Raw genomic sequence first — 19578 nt, forward strand, 5'->3', positions numbered from 1 at the left:
TCCTGAGTTACATCCAGTATTATACTCCAGAGCTGCACTCACTATTCTGCTGGTGGAGTCACTGTGTACATACATTACATTACTTATCCTGTACTGATCCTGAGTTACATCCTGTATTATACTCCAGAGCTGCACAGACTATTCTGCTGGTGGAGTCACTATGTACATACATTACATTACTTATCCTGTACTGATCCTGAGTTACATCCTGTATTATACTCCAGAGCTGCACTCACTATTCTGCTGGTGGAGTCACTGTGTACATACATTACTTATCCTGTATTGATCCTGAGTTACATTCTCTATTATACCCCAGAGCTGCACTCACTATTCTGGTGGTGGAGTCACTATGTACATACATACATTACTTATCCTGTACTGATCCTGAGTTACATTCTCTATTATACCCCAGAGCTGCACTCACTATTCTGGTGGTGGAGTCACTATGTACATACATACATTACTTATCCTGTACTGATCATGAGTTACATCCTGTATTATAGTCCAGAGCTGCACTCACTATTCTGCTGGTGGAGTCACTGTGTACATACATTACATTACTTATCCTGTACTTATCCTGAGTTACTGCCTGTATTATACTCCAGAGCTGCACTCACTATTCTGCTGGTGGAGTCACTGTGTACATACATTACATTACTTATCCTGTACTGATCCTGAGTTACATCCTGTATTATACTCCAGAGCTGCACTCACTATTCTGCTGGTGGAGTCACTGTTTACATACATTACATTACTTATCCTGTACTGATCCTGAGTTACATCCTGTATTATACCCCAGAGCTGTACTCACTATTCTGCTGGTGGAGTCACTGTGTACATACATTACATTACAAACCTTGTACTGATCCTGAGTTACATCCTGTATTATACTCCAGAGCTATACTCACTTTTCTGCTGGTGGAGTCACTGTGTACATACATTACATTACTTATCCTGTACTAATCCTGAGTTACATCTTGTATTATACTCCAGAGCTGCACTCACTATTCTGCAGTTGGAGTCACTGTATACATACATTACATTACTTATCCTGTACTGATCCTGAGTTACATCCTGTATTATACTCCAGAGCTGCACTCACTATTCTGCTGGTGGAGTCACTGTGTACTTATCCTGTACTGATCCTGAGTTACATCCTGTATTATACTCCAGAGCTGCACTCACTATTCTTCTGGTGGAGTCACTGTGTACATACATTACATTACTTATCCTGTACTGATCCTGAGTTATATCCTGTATTATTCTCCAGAGCTGCACTCACTATTCTGCTGGTGGAGTCACAGTGTACATACATTACATTACTTATCCTGTACTGATCCTGAGTTACATCCTGTATTATACTCCAGAGCTGCACTCACTATTCTGCTGGTGGAGTCCCTGTGTACATACATTACTTATCCTGTACTGATCCTGAGTTACAGCCTGTATTATACTCCAGAGCTGCACTCACTATTCTGCTGGTGGAGTCACAGTGTACATACATTACATTACTTATCCTGTACTGATCCTGAATTATACTCCAGAGCTGCACTCACTATTCTGCTGGTGGAGTCCCTGTGTACATACATTACTTATCTCAGGATTAGTGCAGGATAATATTGTAATGCATTTATATCCCCATTATTTAGAATATATTTAAACTATAAAATGCTGTGATGGATGACCACATATACATTGAAGTTTGGTTTATACTAATAATGTATATGGAATTTTTTTCTATTGGTTGGACAATGTATCAAATGTTGTAAAAACATTTCCGATCAATATTAACAACAATCATCTGATTTCTTACATGAGGTGAACTGTATTTTTTTTTCATTAAAATCTTTCAGAATATCCATTTATTTCTGCCTGTACGACCATATAAACCTCCCTCTGATGATTATACATTGGACTGTGTGGTTTATCAGGTGACATGGTCGGTGACCACCTCTGAGCTCCAGGCAGGAAACACAGACTACATGGACAGCTCATCTCTAGACTTGTATCTACAGACGCTCTATCCCTCATTCTATTTAGGTGTCTATTACATTGCCTGTTCAGAATAAATACAAAAATGACAAAGAAGCAGTACGCCATATGAAATATAAAATGCGTTTTATTCATAATTATTTTAATTAAAAATACATTATGCCTAATATCTATACAGAGAGTGAAGAGTCTGCATGAGGCGCTCCGTTCTGTCAGGCATTGTCTAGGCCACCCTCCCGTTGCTAGGCAGCAGCGGGGGCCTTGGCGGCCATGTTGTTCCCGCTTGGCGGATGAATGAGTAGTCAGCAGAGACTCGTCCAGGAGGGGTCCTGGTATCTGCTCAATCCGTGTCCATCCTCCGCTCCCCGGTCATGGAGCGCTCCGTCTTACTCCTCATATCGCTGACCGCCGCCTGCCGGGCCCAGGGACTCGTTAACGAGGACGTAAAGCGCACTGTGGACGTCAGCAGCCATCTAGCCAAAGTGACGGCCGAGGTGAAGCTGTCCAACCCGGGACCTGCCGCTGCTCACTCCTTCCTGGTCGCCTTGGAGCCTGAGCTGGCCGGACACCTGGCGTTCCTGGGGGTCAGTATGCGACATTTACCCTGCGGTCAGTGCAGACTGGGGATAGGGGCTTCCGGTCAGGTATAATAATGGACGTCATTCTGGAGAAATGTCTCAGCTGTGCGACAAGTGCACGAAGTGTCTCACAAGGGTTGAGTGACCTGTCGCACGTATGACCGCCTTTTGAAAACGTCGCACAGTGATTGGTGCGTCTTGAAAGGTTCCTGTCCGCACAATATAAAATGTCTCAGACTGAGGGTGTGTGCGCCATTATTATAGACTGGATTGTGGTGTTTCTCAGCACTGGCTCTTGTGGTGCAGTCTGGATTTTGCGCACTATTTGTACCTACATTTTTGCTGGAGCAGAGATGTGGCAGAGCTGAGTTTGTCACATAGCCCTGAAGAGACTGTTGTAGATCATGGCTCTCGAATCGGAAAGCCACTACTTTAGCTCTGCTACTTCTGACTAGATGCACAACATATACAGACGTTGCAGAGCTGAGTTTGTCTGGCACTAACGATGTTACGGTTATGTGATTTTACATAGGACTGCAAGCGAAACCCTCAGCATTGTCACTGCATAAATTACAGTCAGCTTGGCTATGTCTGTATGAAAGGCTGTACCGATGTAGCAGAGCTGGGTTTATTTGGTTGTATTGGTGATATTACTGTTGGGTGGTTTACATAGGGCTGCAGGTAACTCTGTTCTCTTGGTGCACAAAATAAACCATTGCGTGACGAACTCGGCTCTGCTACATGTGAATAAGTCTGCACGATTACATGTCGCTGATGCCAGGTGTGAATACACACTGAATGTATACAGATGCAGCAGAGCTGGATGTATTTTTTTTGTGTGTGTGATATCACTGGTTTTACATAGGACTGCACAAAGTGATGTCATAGCTGACTGGTCAGTGGTGGTTTACTGGAGGGCGCTGAGTTATATCTGTGCAGGGAGGACTGGCAGAGCTGTGCCCGCTTTGTGCAGAGCTGTGCCCGCCAGGAGGATGTGTTGTCAGGACCCGCCGCTTCCTCCTCAGCCTCCTGCTCTGTAGGATTGTGACACGTCAGCGCTGACTTTCTGGAGAGGACTCTGCCCATCCCCCGGCCCTGCAGCCCGCCCATCACCACCACCACCATCATAATCCTCCTCCTGTCTGGGCTAGATCCGCTCCTGTAGATTCTTCATATTTGTGGGAGATTTACTAAGCGAATTTCTGCAAACATTGGCGCGGCCAAAAGTCATAAAATGTGCAGATTTTATTAGCCGTGCGCCATCGTCACGCACGTAAATTGACAGAATTGATCATTCCGCATATAACGTGACACCGGACAAAAATGCGGCCACATCCCCAGTGTTAGGCCTCCTGCACACGACCGTGCTTTTACAGCCGCTATTCATCCGCATTTTTGTGTATAAATTGTGACCCATTCACTTCTATGGCCCCGTGCACACGACAGCGGTTTACACGGATCGGTGCGGGGGCCGCAGAATCGTTACCTTCCGGGGTCCGTGTCCGGCAGCTCCAGAGAAACGAATGGAGCGCCGGTCACGCATGCGCAGAAGTTTGTTTTTCACAGCACTGTCTATTGTACCATGTAATGTACTGGGAAAAATGTATTTGTGGGGTGGAATGCGAAAAACACATTGATTCTTCCATTGGTTTTTAGGTTTCGCTTTTAGGGTATGTTCACACACCCTATTTACGGACGTAATTCGGGCATTTTAGGCCCGAATTACGTCCGAAAATACGGCTCCAAAGCGTCGGCACACATCTGCCCATTCATTTGAATGGGTCTTACGATGTTCTGTGCCGACGGTCATTTTTTTTACGCACCGCTGTCAAAAGACGGCGCGTAAAAAAGACGCCCGCATCACATGCCTGTCACTTCCTGGGACGTAATTGGAGCCGTTTTCCACTGACTCCATAGAAAAACAGCTCCAATTACATCCGTAATGGACGCAGCGAAAGACGCCTGCACGTGCCATTACGGCTGAAATTCCGGAGCTGTTTTCTCCTGAATACAGCTCCGTGATTTCAGCCGTTATGGAGGCTGCCGTGTGAACACACCCTTAGCGTTTACCGTGCAGTTTATTCTGGGGATCAATACAATTCCGGCGATACCAAATTTTATATATATATATATTTTTTTTGTTTTAAATTGTATAACTTTTAGGCCTTGTTCACACGAACGTCACACAGACCTATGTAATTACATGGGGCCCTTCACGCCACCGTCCATATGACACTGACATGTCCTAGTTTTTTTGCTCTTCCCACATCCCCCCCCCCCCCCATACACTCTAATCTACGGGCGGACGCGTGATCACGTGACCTGCAACGTACAGCACAGGTGCACCCTGGATGTGAAGAGCGGTAGTTTTTCACGTCGGAGGTTTCGCAACGCTCATGTGAATCTCGCCTAACAAGGAAAAAGCATTTTTTTTTTTTTTGTCGATTGCGTGGTGTGCGGGGTCACTTTTTTGCAGGTCGAGCTGTAGTTTTTATTGGTACCGTTTGGGTTACATGAGACTTTTTTTTTTTTTATCACTTTTATTCGATTGTTTGTGGGACATGAGGCGACCAAAACAACAGCAATTCTGACGTCCTAATTTTCACCGTGCAGTTTAAATAATGACACATTGTAATAGGCGCCGGTCCATCAGAGGGGGCCGTCTCCCCCTTTGTGGTCGCCATTGACCACGGCATCTATGGGGTTAAATGAGCAGGATTCCGCTCGTTACGGTGAAGTAACGTCTGTATCATATTGCAGCACCCGCGACTTATGAAGCGCCCACAGGCCGCGAACCTTCTCCGTACTTTCCCTCTTGGCCCCCGCCGTATATATATATGTCAGATGACGGTTGCATAAGTTGTCACTCCCTAATATGTCGTCGTTGTTTATTGTAGGAGTCTCATCATCCTCCCCCCGCACATTAGGCTTCTACCCTGACCTGTAGTCCTCGTCTAGTATAAGGAAGAGAAAAGTGCGTGGCAAGATGTAACAAGTCTATTATACCGCGGGCGCCACTGAGATAAGTTTGGCGCTTCTTCTGATCGTCTGGTCTTAGACCGCAGTGGTAAACCCACCGCATTGTATATTAGAAAGTTGCAGAACTTCGTAGGGGGGGGGGGCGGCTTTTTTCTGCAACGTCTTTTCGCTGCATCATTAGGGGCAGGTCTTTTGGTGGCTGCCGCGTTCATTCTTACGTCTTGTCAGTGGATCCGGCGAGGTCGTTAATACAATTCCTTCGTGTTACAGGTGAAAACAGAGGACGAAGAGGACGGTTACCTGGAGGTACGAGAAACAAAAGGAAGAGGAAGAAGGTGAGACCCTGCTATTTTATTTATAATTTATTTTATTTTGCATGGGTTTTATCATCCCAACCCCCCCCCCCCCAAAAGGCAAAGCCAATCTAGGTTCATTTGGAATTCAGATTGAGAGCCCCAATGGGGACAGGGAGCGGGTGTTCGTTCGTGATGACGATCTCTGTGCAATATAAAGGAATAATAAAAATACAGGAGAACTTCCAGAAACCTGAATAGAAAACGACATCTAGTGTTCGGGTTTGTTCACACAGAGTTTTTTGCACGCAGAAAAAATGTCTCAAAAACAGCGCCAAAAAACGGTGTGAACAAGCCCTTACACACAGCAGCCAATTTTTAGGTGCATTGTTTATCAGGTTTCTACAGTCCATGTCACCGGGGCACAACCTTCTTACTGACCTACCAAAAAGGGGGTGACGTGTTGTCCTGTTTAGATTTCCCAGTTCTATAAACCCTATTTGTGAGTTATGAGAGGGGGGTCTTATGTTCAGGATCCTCATCTCTTGGGCAGACTGGAGAGCGGTTACATAGAGCGTCTTTCTCTGAGGTCCTGTCCTGTATTACACAGACAACACCTGATACGAATGGACACTGTGTAATGCTTCATTTCTCCTGTGGTGGCGCTGCAGAGAGACCGAACACTTAATACCATGTTTCCCAACAGATTACAGCTGATCGCTGGGGGTCCCAGCAGGGGGAGAACTTGTGATCTGCTTATTGTCAAGAAACCCTTCTAACAAGTAACCCTTTAGCACACACGTATATGTCTGGTTGGGTGTAATGGATATTTAAGGAGTTCTTCAGGTTGATACTAGATCCTCAGTGCAGTGCTCCATGGGATATGTAGTTCTGCTCGTCCTACACAAGTACCAGGTGTAAACTAGGAAGGAGCCAGAGACCTATGAGGAAAGACAGGCAGGAACGCTGCACCATTTTTTGTGGTCATTGTCGTTGGTTTTTCTAACACTTTGTTCTCTTTTTGTTATTCCATCAGCGGAAAACAATTCTCGGTTCAGCTTCCGTCTTCTCTGTCTCCCGGAGGAAAGACCAAAGTGTTTATTGAGACCGTCTACACTCACATCCTGCACCCCTACCCCACCCAGATCACACAGGCAGAGAAACAGTTTGTAACCTTTGAGAGCAGCCATTACTTCTACTCTCCGTACCCAACCACATCCCAAACTACACGTGTCAAGCTCGCATCCCGGAATGTGGAGAACTACACCAAGCTCGGCAACCCATCCCGATCCGATGACATCATCGAATATGGTCCCTTTAAGGACATCCCGGCATGGAGCCATGTAAGTGTGAAGAGAGGGTTTAGCTGGTTTCCAAGTGACGGATCTTTATTATAACGCCTTACACTCGTTCAGCCAACATCTATTCCTCTCGACCCCCCCCCCCCCCCCCCCAATACACATGCACGATCTATTAGGACATATGTAAGTCGGGGGATCCCTAGCTTGGGATCCCCCCCTCTATGATCCAGAATAGAGAGCCACTCTAACAGCTCAACCCTTTGCGACGGATCCGAGCCGTCCATGTACTACATGAATGGCCGCCATGTAATACTTTGTTTCCCCTGCAGTGGCCGCTGTTTGCCGGGGGACAGACCCTCCGCAGCTTGACTATGAAAGCGTTTCCTCTCATCAGACAGCCTCTTTAACCCCTTCCCGTCGTAAACAACTTTCTGATTTTATTTTTCGTTTTTTCCTCCCCACCTTCCAGAAGCCATAAGGTCTTTGTTTTTCCGTCCATATAGTCCTATGAGGGCTTGATTTTTGCGGGACGAGTTGTAGTTTTTCGTAGCTCCATTTATTTTGCCGTATAATGTACTAGGAAACGGGAAAAAAAATATTTGTGGAGTAGAAAATGGAAAAAAAACAGCGATTCCTCCATGGTTTTTTGCACGCCGTTTTTACGGAATTCACTGTGCAATTGAAACAACTTTATGCTGTGGGTCAATACGATTACGGCGATACCAAATATATATAGTTTTTTCTATATTTTACTACTTTTACAAGTAAAAACCTAAGTGTAAAAAAGAAAATTTATTTTGTGTCGCCAAATTCCAAGAGCCATAACTTTTTTTATTTTTCCGTCGATTAAGTGGTATGAGGGCTTATTTTTTGCGGGATAAGCTGTAGTTTTGTTTAATACCATTTTGGTTTACATGCGACTGTTTGATCACTTTTATTTAATCTTTTGTGTGAGATTAGGTGACCAAAAAATAGACATCTGGCGTTGTTAATTTTTTTTTTTTTTTTTACGGTGTTCACCGTGCGGGTTAAATAATGATATATTGTAATAGTTCAGACTTTTACGGACGCGGCGATACCAATTATGTCTATTTAATTTTTTACTATGCTCTAGGGGGAAAAGGTTTTTTTTTTTTTTACTTTTAATAATTTTGTTTTATTTTACACAAAAAAAAACTTTTTTGTTGCGGGGGGCGCGGTGAGCTGTTAGAGGGGGGGCCGCCCCCCTCTTTCTAACTATTTAAATGCTGCGGTTGCTATTGACAGCAGCATTTAATGAGTTAAACGAGCGGGATTCCGCTCATTACTCTGACGTGTCGGCTGTAACATACAGCCAACACCGGCATCATATGGAGCGCGTTCACTCCGTGAGCCCGCTCCATACTTCCCCCTACCCGGCTATGACGTAACTGTATGTCATATGTCGGGAAGGGGTTAATCAAGAGACATGACTTAATTAACCCTCTGTTTCTTTTTTTTTTTTTTAAATCTTTCCAGGATGTCCTGAAGGTTCACTACGAGAACAATAGTCCCTTCCTTACCATCACCAGAATGACCCGCGTTATTGAAGTCTCCCATTGGGGCAACATTGCTGTAGAAGAAACTGTTGACTTAAAACACACTGGAGCAGATTTAAAGGGACCCTTCTCAAGATACGATTACCAGAGGCAGCCGGACAGCGGGATCTCATCCGTCAAATCCTTTAAGGTAGTTATAAAAGAACTTGTTCTGGATCGTGATCAATATAGAGCGATTATCTATGTGGAAATAAGCGGAGTCGTAAAATTGTGCAGGTTTATCTGTTTTCTGGTCAGGTCGAGGCTTTAACCCCGTGACGCATTATCACGTACATGTACATAAGCGTCATATGGAAGTATGGAACGCGCTGACAGACGGAGCACGCTCCATACGTTGTAGGTGTCAGCTGTGCTTTACAGCTGACTCCCGGGACTAACGGGCGGAAACAGCGATCACACTGTTCCTGGCCGTTTAACCAATCAAATGCTGCGGTCAAGCGTGACAGCAGCATCTGAAGTGTTGAAAAAAGAGGGATGGCCCCCTCCGACAGCTCATTAGCGGCCCAACACTGCGATCGGGGGGTTATCATGGCAGCCCAAGGCTTAAAGGAAGAACCCTGGGACTGCCGTCTTCTTTCTGCCCCTGTTAAGCCGTGTCTCTTGGAGGGCTTAACAGAAGCCTGTGAAAATGGCAATATACTGCAATACATTATTACATTATCTAACGCTCGCTGGTTCAAGTCCCCTAGGGGGACTAATAAAATGTGTAAAAAGGAAAAAAAAGTCAACATATATTAAAAGTTTAAAAAAACAAAACCTTTTCCCATTTTTTCCTCTAAATTAATGTAAAAAAATATACAAAATTGGTATCGCTGCGTCCGTAAACGTCTGAACTATGACAATATACCGTTATTTAACTTGCACGGTGAACGCCCAAAAAAACTAAATTGAAACCGCCAAAATCAACATTTTTTTATTTTTTTTTTTTGGTCACCTTCGCTCGCGAGAAAAAAATTAACAAAAAGTGATCACAATGTCGTGTGTACCAATAAAAACTACAGTTCGTCCCGCAAAAAAATAAGCCCTCAATCCAGGGAAAAATAAGAACGTTCTGGCTCTCAGAATGTGGTGAAGCAAAACATTTTAAAGTAATAAAATATAAAACGTTTTTGTTTTTTTTTAAATTTCGACCGGCAAATAATTTTTTTTCCCCGTTTCCCAGTACGTTATATGGTACTTTAAATGCTACTAATAGAAACTACAACTCCACCTGCAAACAATAAATAAAACTTGAGGACAGCATCCGTATGGCAAAAGTAAAAAAGTGTTTATTAACACATCCCAATATCAATAGTGCTACGTTTCGACCCCACAGGAGTCTTTATCAAGCATAACAAGTTTTTATGCTTGATAAAGACTCCTGTGGGGTCGAAACGTAGCAGTATTGATATTGGGATGTTATAAACACTTTTTTGCACGTTTTTTGCAGCAATTGATTGTCCAGAAGAGATCGCTGGACTTGGAATTTCCATCCAGCTGAAATCAAGTAGCTATTTTCCGATCGAGTGTTGAGGATAACCAGTCTATCGTTGTCCATATATGGACATTGACGTGGGCAGAAGTGGAGTCCCCAGGCAGAGAACCAGCTGATGCTTTGCTCGGGGACTCCAGCGATCGGAAACCCCTGAATTGACTAAATATGGAGCAGGGCTGGAGTCCCGGGCATAGCGCTAGATGATGATCTGCTCGGGACTCAAGCAATAGGCAACGTGACAGCCCCTTACGGTCATGCTCAGCACATGAAGCAAGAGCTCGGTCACGCGGGGCCGTGTCGGAGCGTCATCATTGTTAGAAAAGCTCCAGCACCTCCTGAAAAATTCATGAGGTTTGACCGGCACCATTTGGTACAGAATTTTTAATTAAAGTATATTAGTAAGTTACTTAGTTTCACATAAATATATTATTGCAATGCAATTTTTGGTCCCCGGATAACCCCTTTAATAACACGTATCCAGGTCATCAGGACTGATCTGACCCTCAAGTCCAGCACTTTAATTTCCTACTCATCCAGCATTGAATTCCAGATCCGCAGGAATTGCAGGGAATTAGTTTCCAGATTAGTGACGCTTTACTAAAAAAGCTCTGAAATAAGTTGAATCCTCTTCCTCTCGTTAGACTATTCTGCCAGCCGCTGCCCAGGATGTCTACTACAGGGATGAAATCGGTAACATCTCCACCAGCCACCTGCTGATTCTGGACGACTCTGTAGAAATGGAGATCCGGCCCAGGTTCCCTCTTTTCGGAGGGTGGAAAACACATTACATGGTTGGGTATAACCTTCCGAGCTACGAGTACCTGTACAACCTGGGTGAGTGTCGGATTATACCCGATGCCCTAATAATCTATATAAGGAAAATGGACAGTTGACTTTGCTTTTACCACGTCAATCTAATGGGGTTTGTAGTCCCTACAATATATTGGGTTTGTACTTGCTTGTTCCATACACGTACAGGAATAGTTACTATAGCATCACCCTTAAAGAGGCTCTGTCACCAGATTTTGCAACCCCTATCTGCTATTGCAGCAGATCGGCGCTGCAATGTAGATTACAGTAACGTTTTTATTTTTAAAAAAACGAGCATTTTTGGCCAAGTTATGACCATTTTTGTATTTATGCAAATGAGGCTTGCAAAAGTCCAAGTGGGCGTGTATTATGTGTGTACATCGGGGCGTGTTTACTACTTTTACTAGCTGGGCGTTGTGTATAGAAGTATCATCCACTTCTCTTCACAACGCCCAGCTTCTGGCAGTGCAGACACACAGCGTGTTCTCGAGAGATCATGCTGTGACGTCACTCACAGGTCCTGCATCGTGTCGGACGAGCGAGGACACATCGACACCAGAGGCTACAGATGATTCTGCAGCAGCATCTGCATTTGCAGGTAAGTAGCTACATCGACCGATGTACGCACATAATACACGCCCACTTGGACTTTTACTTTAAACACGCCCACTTGGACTTTTGCAAGCCTCATTTGCATAAATACAAAAATGGTCATAACTTGGCCAAAAATGCTCGTTTTTTAAAAATAAAAACGTTACTGTAATCTACATTGCTGCGCCGATCTGCTGCAATAGCAGATAGGGGTTGCAAAATCTGGTGACAGAGCCTCTTTAAACAACTGATGATCTATCCACCGGATCGGTCATCAGTATATCATCGGTGTGGGTCAGACACCCGGACCACGCACCGTTAAGCTTCTCCGGTTATCTCCGGGCACCGGCTGTTATGGCACATAGTGCTATGTACGGAGTCTAAAGCAGTTGGCTTCGTGCATAGCAGCTCTGCTCCTATTCACTTGAATACTGCAGTACGGCAGCTCGCTGCTATTCCGTGGCCGGAGCGACTTGACTGTGCGCGGTGCGGCTGTCTGACCCCCACAGATCATGTACCGGTGGATAGGTCATCAGTTGTCCAGTAGTGGACAGCCCCTTTAATACCGTCAGTCTACTGCAGCTTTTTAATATTCCTCCTGCATTCAGTTTGGGGATGTGGATTGACCGTGGAGTCTTCTTCGAAATATCCAATCCCTTATCTCGCCGTCTCCTCTCCCCTCACAGGTGATCAGTACGCGCTGAAGATAAGGTTCATTGATCATGTATTTGATGAACAGGTCGTGGATTCTCTGACTGTTAAACTAATCCTTCCCGAAGGAGCAAAGTAAGTGATGAGTATATATATATATATATATATATAATATATGTATGTTCTGGGCTGGCCGTTAGTTGTATACAGTGACATCCGCTAAACAAACCCCACTAAAATAACTGGTGTGTAAGCAGTTCTTATCCATCTGGTCCAATTAAAGAGAACCTTTTACCTGCCCATACATGTGCAGCATGTAATAGGCAGCGCTGCGCAAACCCTGGGGCACTTTTTTGCTACACATGCGCACCCGCTCTTACTCTTTAGTTCTCGGCAGACGAGCACGACAACACTGTGATCTCTCGCGACAGATCAGTCTTGTCCCTGTCTGCCGAGAGCCGGCGCGTGCACACGCTTTCCTCTCTCCAGCTCTTGCTGTGACCAAGTCCATAGCTGATTGTACAGGATTAGAAAAACATGGCTGCTTTCTTTCAGAAACTGCTCCACAACCGTTAACAGGTTGTGTGTGGTATTACATTTTAGCCCCATTAACTTCAATAGAGCAGAGCTGCAATACCAGACACAACCCTTGGACAGGTGTGGCGCTGTTCCTGGATGAAAGCAGCCTTGATTTTATTTAGTTTTTAATATAAAGCTGAACAGCCATGCATGCGCCATCCGCAACAGTTACACACAGATGACACCCTGCTTCAAAGGGCGAGATCGGGGCTAACGCAGGTCCTGGCCTTTTAAATGGTAACTAAGCATTTGACGAACTTCTGACATGTCATAAGTTTTGATTGGTGGGGATCCGAGCACTGAGACCCCCACCAATCGCTAAAACGAAGCTGCAGAAGCGCTCATGTGAGCACTCGGCTGCTTCATTTCTGTTCGGCTTTTTCTGGAAAGCCGATGTAGCGGAGTACGGGCTCATAGACCTTTTATTGAGCTCGCACTCCGATACATTGATTTCCGAAAAGGCCGAACAGAAACGAAGCGGCTGAGCGCTCACACGAGCGCTTCTGCTGCATCGTTTTAGAGATTAGTGGGGCTCTCGGTGCTTGGGCCCCCACCAATCAAAACTTCTGACATGTCACTATGACGTGTCAGAAGTTTGTCGAACGCTTAGTTACCCTCTAACCATTTTAGATGCTCCGGTCAGTAGTGACTGCGGCACCTAAGTGGTTTTACAGAGGAATGGGCTACTTCTGTTAGGCCATTGGTGCCCCAGCGATGCGAGGCCTAACCACGGCCCCCAGGTCTGCCATGTACCTGAGCCTATCGGACTTTAACAATAAAGCTGTGTCGTCGTCGCAGCATTATGGTTCCGATACCGGCGCATTGCCTGAAACTGGATGCAACATATTCTATAAAGTGCCCTCATCTTAACCAAGCCGTATTTTACTCCTGACCTTATCAACTTTATTTCCAGAAATATCCATGTAGAAAACCCCTATGACCTCAACCGAGCCGCTGATGAGCTGCACTACACCTATCTGGACACGTTTGGTCGGCCGGTCATCATCGCTCAGAAGAAGAATCTGGTGGAGCAGCATATTCAGGATGTTGTCGTTCACTACACGTTCAACAAAATCCTGATGCTCCAAGAGCCTCTGCTGGTTGTCGGGGCCTTCTACATCCTCTTCTTCGCAGTCATCATCTACGTCCGGCTCGACTTCTCCATCACTAAGGTCGGTATCTCATCTCTTACACGTTCTTCATATCAGTAGATCTGCCTACAGCCGGGAACATTGAGAGGGGGAGGGGCAGATGGTAAACAATGACTTACACATATGGCGGAGGTAGCGGGACAAGCTCTGGTGGCGATCGGCAGGCAGACGTCTTACTAACCTCTAGTTAGCGAGATATTGATGTGACCGCCTTCAGACCCACTGAGCAGGGATATCCATCCAGGTTATTTACTCTCGCCTATATCTGTTTCTGGGAAAACAGCGCCCCATCAAATAGGGCGACCAGACCATGTCCCACAGTTTATCACCTAGAGCAGGGGCACTCCACTACTACTTACAAAGGTTCACTTACTGGGGTCTGCCGTCGGGTGAAGTCCGAGCTGAACACCAGTAATAAAAATATTGTCTTGCTAAATTTTTGAAAACTTTGTCAAATTATTTGCATCCTGATTTATTGTTAGCCGTTGAAATCTGGTACAAAGGGGGTGACTGCCTTACCTTCAGGGGCAGATTTGGAATTTCTGGGGCTCCAAGCAAAGTTGTGTCTGGTGGTCCTAATCAGAGACTCCTGGAAAGAGTGCCACACACGGTGCCCCCTGTAGACAGTGCCACACAGAGCCCCCTGTAGATAGTGCCCCCCCAAACAAATAAAACAAACTTGAACTCGCCTAGCCCTGTTCCCATAACGAACGTGCTGCACAGCCTCCTCAGCCATGTTAGGCCTGCAGCCTATAAGGCGCCGAGACGGGACCCTTGCATAGGCCGACCTGATGCAGTGACGTCATTGCGACGGCCTGTGCAGGGTTACTGTTCCAGCGTCTCATAGGCTGTAGGCCACACGTAGCCTGGTGGAGCAGGGAGCTGATAGCTCCCTGCTCTGCCATAGTATTCAATTGTATTTGCATCCTGAAACCGCAGATACAATTGAATGTGGGGGTCGCCTGGGCCACAGGGATAAATATTCGTGGCTTCTGCCCCAGTTGCCTTGTGCTAGCGATGCCACTGGTCCGGACAACTGGCGTCTGCGGTCTGGATTTCGGACCGTGGTCCGCCAGTTGAGGACCCATGACCTAGAGTCTAGTTATACAATGATGGGTGCGGACGATGTATCGCTCTTTAGAAGTCTAGGAAAGCTGGATGTCTTTGGGAGGTGTAATTGTGGACATTGAAGTTGTCACCCAGCTTTCCCAGAAAGAGATGGGTCATGTGACCATAATAATTGTAGAGACTCTCCGCAGCTACACTTTGCAAATCCTTTTATTCGGATGTCTGAATCTGACATTTGTCATGACAGGACCCCGCAGCTGAGGCCAGGATGAAAGTCGCCTGCATCACAGAGCAGATCCTCACTCTGGTCAACAAGAGACTCGGCCTTTACCGCCACTTTGATGAAGCCGTGAACAAATACAAGCAGTCGCGGGACATTTCCACCCTCAACAGCGGCAAGAAAGCCCTCGAGACCGAGCACAAGAACCTAACAAATGAAATTGCATCTCTGCAGTCCAAGCTAAAGGCTGAAGGGTCTGACCTGTGTGATAAGGTGAGTCCATGATCTGATACCTGAAAAGTCATGATCTGTGCATTACATAGTGGTGGAAGGGGGCAAGGGCCACAGCAGCACAGAATATTTCAGAGAATTACTGTGCATATCTAGTCAGAGCAATGATTTGTCACGCATGTGATTTAGTGCGGATATGTTGGGGGCAGTGTTATGAGATGAGGGAGGTCACAGACTGAGGATAAGGTGGAAGCAGGGGGGTGGGTCCTACAGCATCACAGAGTATTTCAGGATATTAGTTCATCTCGACCTGTGAGTACAATCTATGTACAGCACTGTTGAATATATTGCACATTTATCATATGGGTTTGTGACTGCTCCCAGGTTGCAGAGATCCAGAAGCTGGACAGTCAAGTGAAGGAGATTGTGGTGAAATCCTCCTCCGAAGCCGAACGCCTGGTCGCCGGCAAGCTGAAGAAAGACAGCTACATCGAAAGCGAAAAGCAGCACGCTAACAGGCGCCAGGAGCTGGTTAACAAAGTCGACAACATCCTCGATGCATTGTAACTTCATACTTTCTTAAGATCAGGAATGGACAAACCTCAGGAGCCAGATTGCAACAGTGCCTGAAAGCAAAACGGTGCTCGCGCCTTCCTGCAACCTTGTCGGTCTAACTCCTGAGTCCAGCGGTATTTGTCCTCTCCTGCTTTAAGAATTGTCAAGCTTGTGAGATTAAGGCACAACTGTGCAGCGCGCACCCCGAGCGGACACCGCGCTCTTATTGTATGATCTATATTTCCCCTGAGAGTCTCTATTATACTGCCAAACTGTGGGCAATTTACTGCCGCTGTACAGTCCTCCCTCCATGTGCCCTGCCATGGGGTAACAGAGAACAGCTTTTAATTGGTTCTCCAGCAGTTTGTGCCTAAAGATTCTCCCAGGGGATTAGAATAATTTTCTTTGGTTGGGAGGTGTAATAAATGGGAATGTGGTGACATTAAAAACCAACTTTATTTTTTATTTTTTCTCTGTCCTAAATTCATGGAAAGTTATGATTAAAATTATATTTTTTTTTTCCCAATTTCATCCACCAATGTTCTCTGTGTAGCCGGCCGTGTCTCCGCTGCACGGAGCGGGTTACTTTTTTTTTGTTTTGTCTTGTCTTTTTTACATGCAGTGACCCAGCGAGCCGCACATTTTCATACAAAGTCTCTGCCAAGTTTTTACTCTTAATGATTGTCAGGAAAAACTGTAAAGTTCTTGTTTTTCTGCTTGTTTGACCAAAAGTAATAAAGAAGGGATTGTGGATCCGCACGCCTCGTTATTCTCCACCAGTGGGTGACATTTTCTGCATATTAACAGTTTCACAAAATAGACAAAAATTTTACAAATGGCTGCAAAACACTAAAAAAAAAATCTGAAATAATATGGTCTGTAAACAAATGCATTATGCGCGAACCCGAGACATGTAGCAAGCCGCTGAAACACTCTCATGCACGCAGCCGTGTCTGTAATACCGGCCCGCGAGTACAGGGGCAGACGGCCGCAGACAGACACCCGCATTTGCGGGTCGTGCTCCCATACAAAATATGGGAGCATGGCCCGTAAAAAGCAATAGAATGGGCATGTTCTATCTTTTGCGGTTCCCTTCTACGGACCGGACACCTTCCTGTAAATATACGGGAAGGTGTCCGCGGTCAATAGAAGTGATTGGGTCCGTAACTACGGATACATTTTTATGATAGTGTGCATGGACTGTTACTGGTAATTTCACAAACTTGTGGGTACTATTCTGTATGACTGTACAACCATGCTGTTTACATGAAACGCTGAGGTACTGCAGCTGCATCCCCTTCCTCTCCCCTCCTCCCTGACTAGTATTTACTGTTTTAGCCTAGATGGATTTTTTTAGGGGACTGAGGAGGTTTCTGAACATTGACAGAGATTCTGCAGGAAAGGAGAACTACGGGCTGCCGGAAGGTAAGGGAGATGCCACTTTACTCTAATAAACAGATATTACCAACTTTCCTGTACTACTGACTTATGCACATATGAGATATATATATATATATATATATATATATATATATATATATATATATATGCCCGTGATCAGGAGCGAAGCTACGGCTGTAATACATAGCCGCAGCCCTGGTTTAACAGTGGAGATCCAAGAAACCTCTGATCTCCGCCGTTAACCCTTTGAATGCCGCAATCAATTGATCAACACATTGCGGCATTCCAAGAGGAAGGGGGTACTCTCTCTTTGACACGATCGAGGTCTAAATCTTAGACAGCCCAGGATCCATAGATGTGATGGTTTACAGGTGGATCCTGCAGGTCAGACACGCAGAACCCGCTGTCGCTGAATCCGTCTGGTCTGTGGAACTGACGGATTCGGTGAAAAGCGCTAGATACAGCTGCTCTGTATAGAGAATACAGAGCAGCTGTATCTAAAAAAAAAAAAGCAACTTTTTTAATAAAATGTATTTACAAAGTTTATTAACTCACTAATACACATTTTTTAGTAAAAAACAACAACACTTTTAAACATTGCCTTTTAATATTTCACTATTCTCTAGAATTGTAATCAATTATTACAATTTTGGCGTTTGTGTATTCACCTCCCTAAATAATAGAAGTCCAGGCAGTGTTTATTCCTCATTGCTACTGGACATGTCCATCAGTAGTTCTTGTGTCGCCGGTTGAGCATGCGCCGCTCCTCCCCGCATTCTTCGTACATGTTGAGCGCTAGTTTACCATGTGCAGTTTGCCCCTCCTTCCTGCACAGGTCACGCCTGCGCAGAGAAGTCTGCTGTTTCTCTGTTCGCTTGCGTCCCTCTGTATTCCACTATGCGCCGCTCGGCTATGTGACTGAGAATGCACAAGAATGTTGACCTGAACCACCAATGAAAAAATGGAATCAAATTAAGGCAATGCATATTTCTAATTTAACCAATATACCATATTTACTTTAAAGTTTTATTAAATATAAGTCCAAAACACAAAATAATATGCACATACTTATTTTGAGTTTTTTTTATTTTTTTGCTAAAATATAAATTAAATGCTACTGTAAATACACCAAAAAACAAATCACCTATATAAAGTGTAACTCCTGCAAAAAAGCCTCACTTCCACATTGAATAAAAAAAAAGTTATGCCTACGAGATGCAAAGAGGGAAACGAAAAATTGGTCTGATCTTCACGGTCAAAATTGGCCTGGTACTTAAGGGGTTAAACAATAAAATTATGTTTATGCACAACTGCCACTAGGGGGAGCTCACTGTATATGAATTTATAAAGGTAGTGGTCTTAGTTGGATCTGTATGCAGTGAGCGCCCTCTAGTGGCGGTTGTGTATTAGCAGAATTGTATTTATCGATAAACGTGTAGGGCAGGTCTGAAGCAGTTCATGGCCTGCCGGGCCTCATAGCAGTGGTGTGGACTGTCTCTATGGTAGATGCACCACTGATTCGGTAGCTGGTTGTATGACCAGAGTAATCCACAAAAATAGTCACTCTTATGCTGGCCTGGAATTTTTACTTTCCACATATAGTACAGTGCAGATCGTGTTAAACGACCTTGAATGAGTTGGAAATGGCCTGTATACCAAGCCCAGGATGGTGACAGCCGTAATCTCCAATAGTTGTAGAAGTCTTCACCTGCCATAGATTAGGGAAAGCTGGAGGTCCCTGACTCTTCTATATGTATGGCAGAATGTTTATAGTCAGCGGTCTACTGTTAGGACTTGAGTGATGAGCCGCCCGTTCTTAGATTGAGACTATTAGTTGGTTAATTTCTGGGCAAAAATCGTAAAAATTATTTTCTATGTTCATTCAAGAGGAGCCCAGATAATAGCACTGGAGAAGCCCAACTGTAAGCCGGCGGGAACCTGAAGTAAATGACTCCTGGTGGCGGTTTTGTGCACTGATTGGAGATCTGGACCATGGCATATAATGTGCAAGAAGAGACTGGGCACCCACCGAGAAATCGATCCCAGATGCATGTGTTTTGAAGGGGTATGTAGACTTAGCAACCAATGTCTGTTTTTAATTGCGCCAATGGATCTAAAATGAAGCAA

The 19578-nt window shown here is 45.0% G+C and overlaps 1 protein-coding gene across 1 annotated transcript; it reads left to right on the forward strand.

Annotated features, from left to right (window-relative positions):
* The first annotated feature begins 2255 nt into the window (after window positions 1-2255).
* RPN1 (ribophorin I) lies at window positions 2256-16803 on the forward strand. The gene is made up of 9 exons (XM_075831777.1): window positions 2256-2576; window positions 5820-5884; window positions 6879-7185; window positions 8641-8850; window positions 10836-11028; window positions 12282-12381; window positions 13739-13997; window positions 15292-15537; window positions 15880-16803. Exons 1-9 carry the CDS (start codon window positions 2364-2366, stop codon window positions 16060-16062), a joined length of 1776 nt encoding a protein of 591 aa, XP_075687892.1. The 5' UTR covers window positions 2256-2363; the 3' UTR covers window positions 16063-16803.
* Window positions 16804-19578: the final 2775 nt, after the last annotated feature.

This window comes from Rhinoderma darwinii, chromosome 7, assembly GCF_050947455.1.
Source record: "Rhinoderma darwinii isolate aRhiDar2 chromosome 7, aRhiDar2.hap1, whole genome shotgun sequence".
NCBI lineage: Eukaryota > Metazoa > Chordata > Amphibia > Anura > Rhinodermatidae > Rhinoderma > Rhinoderma darwinii.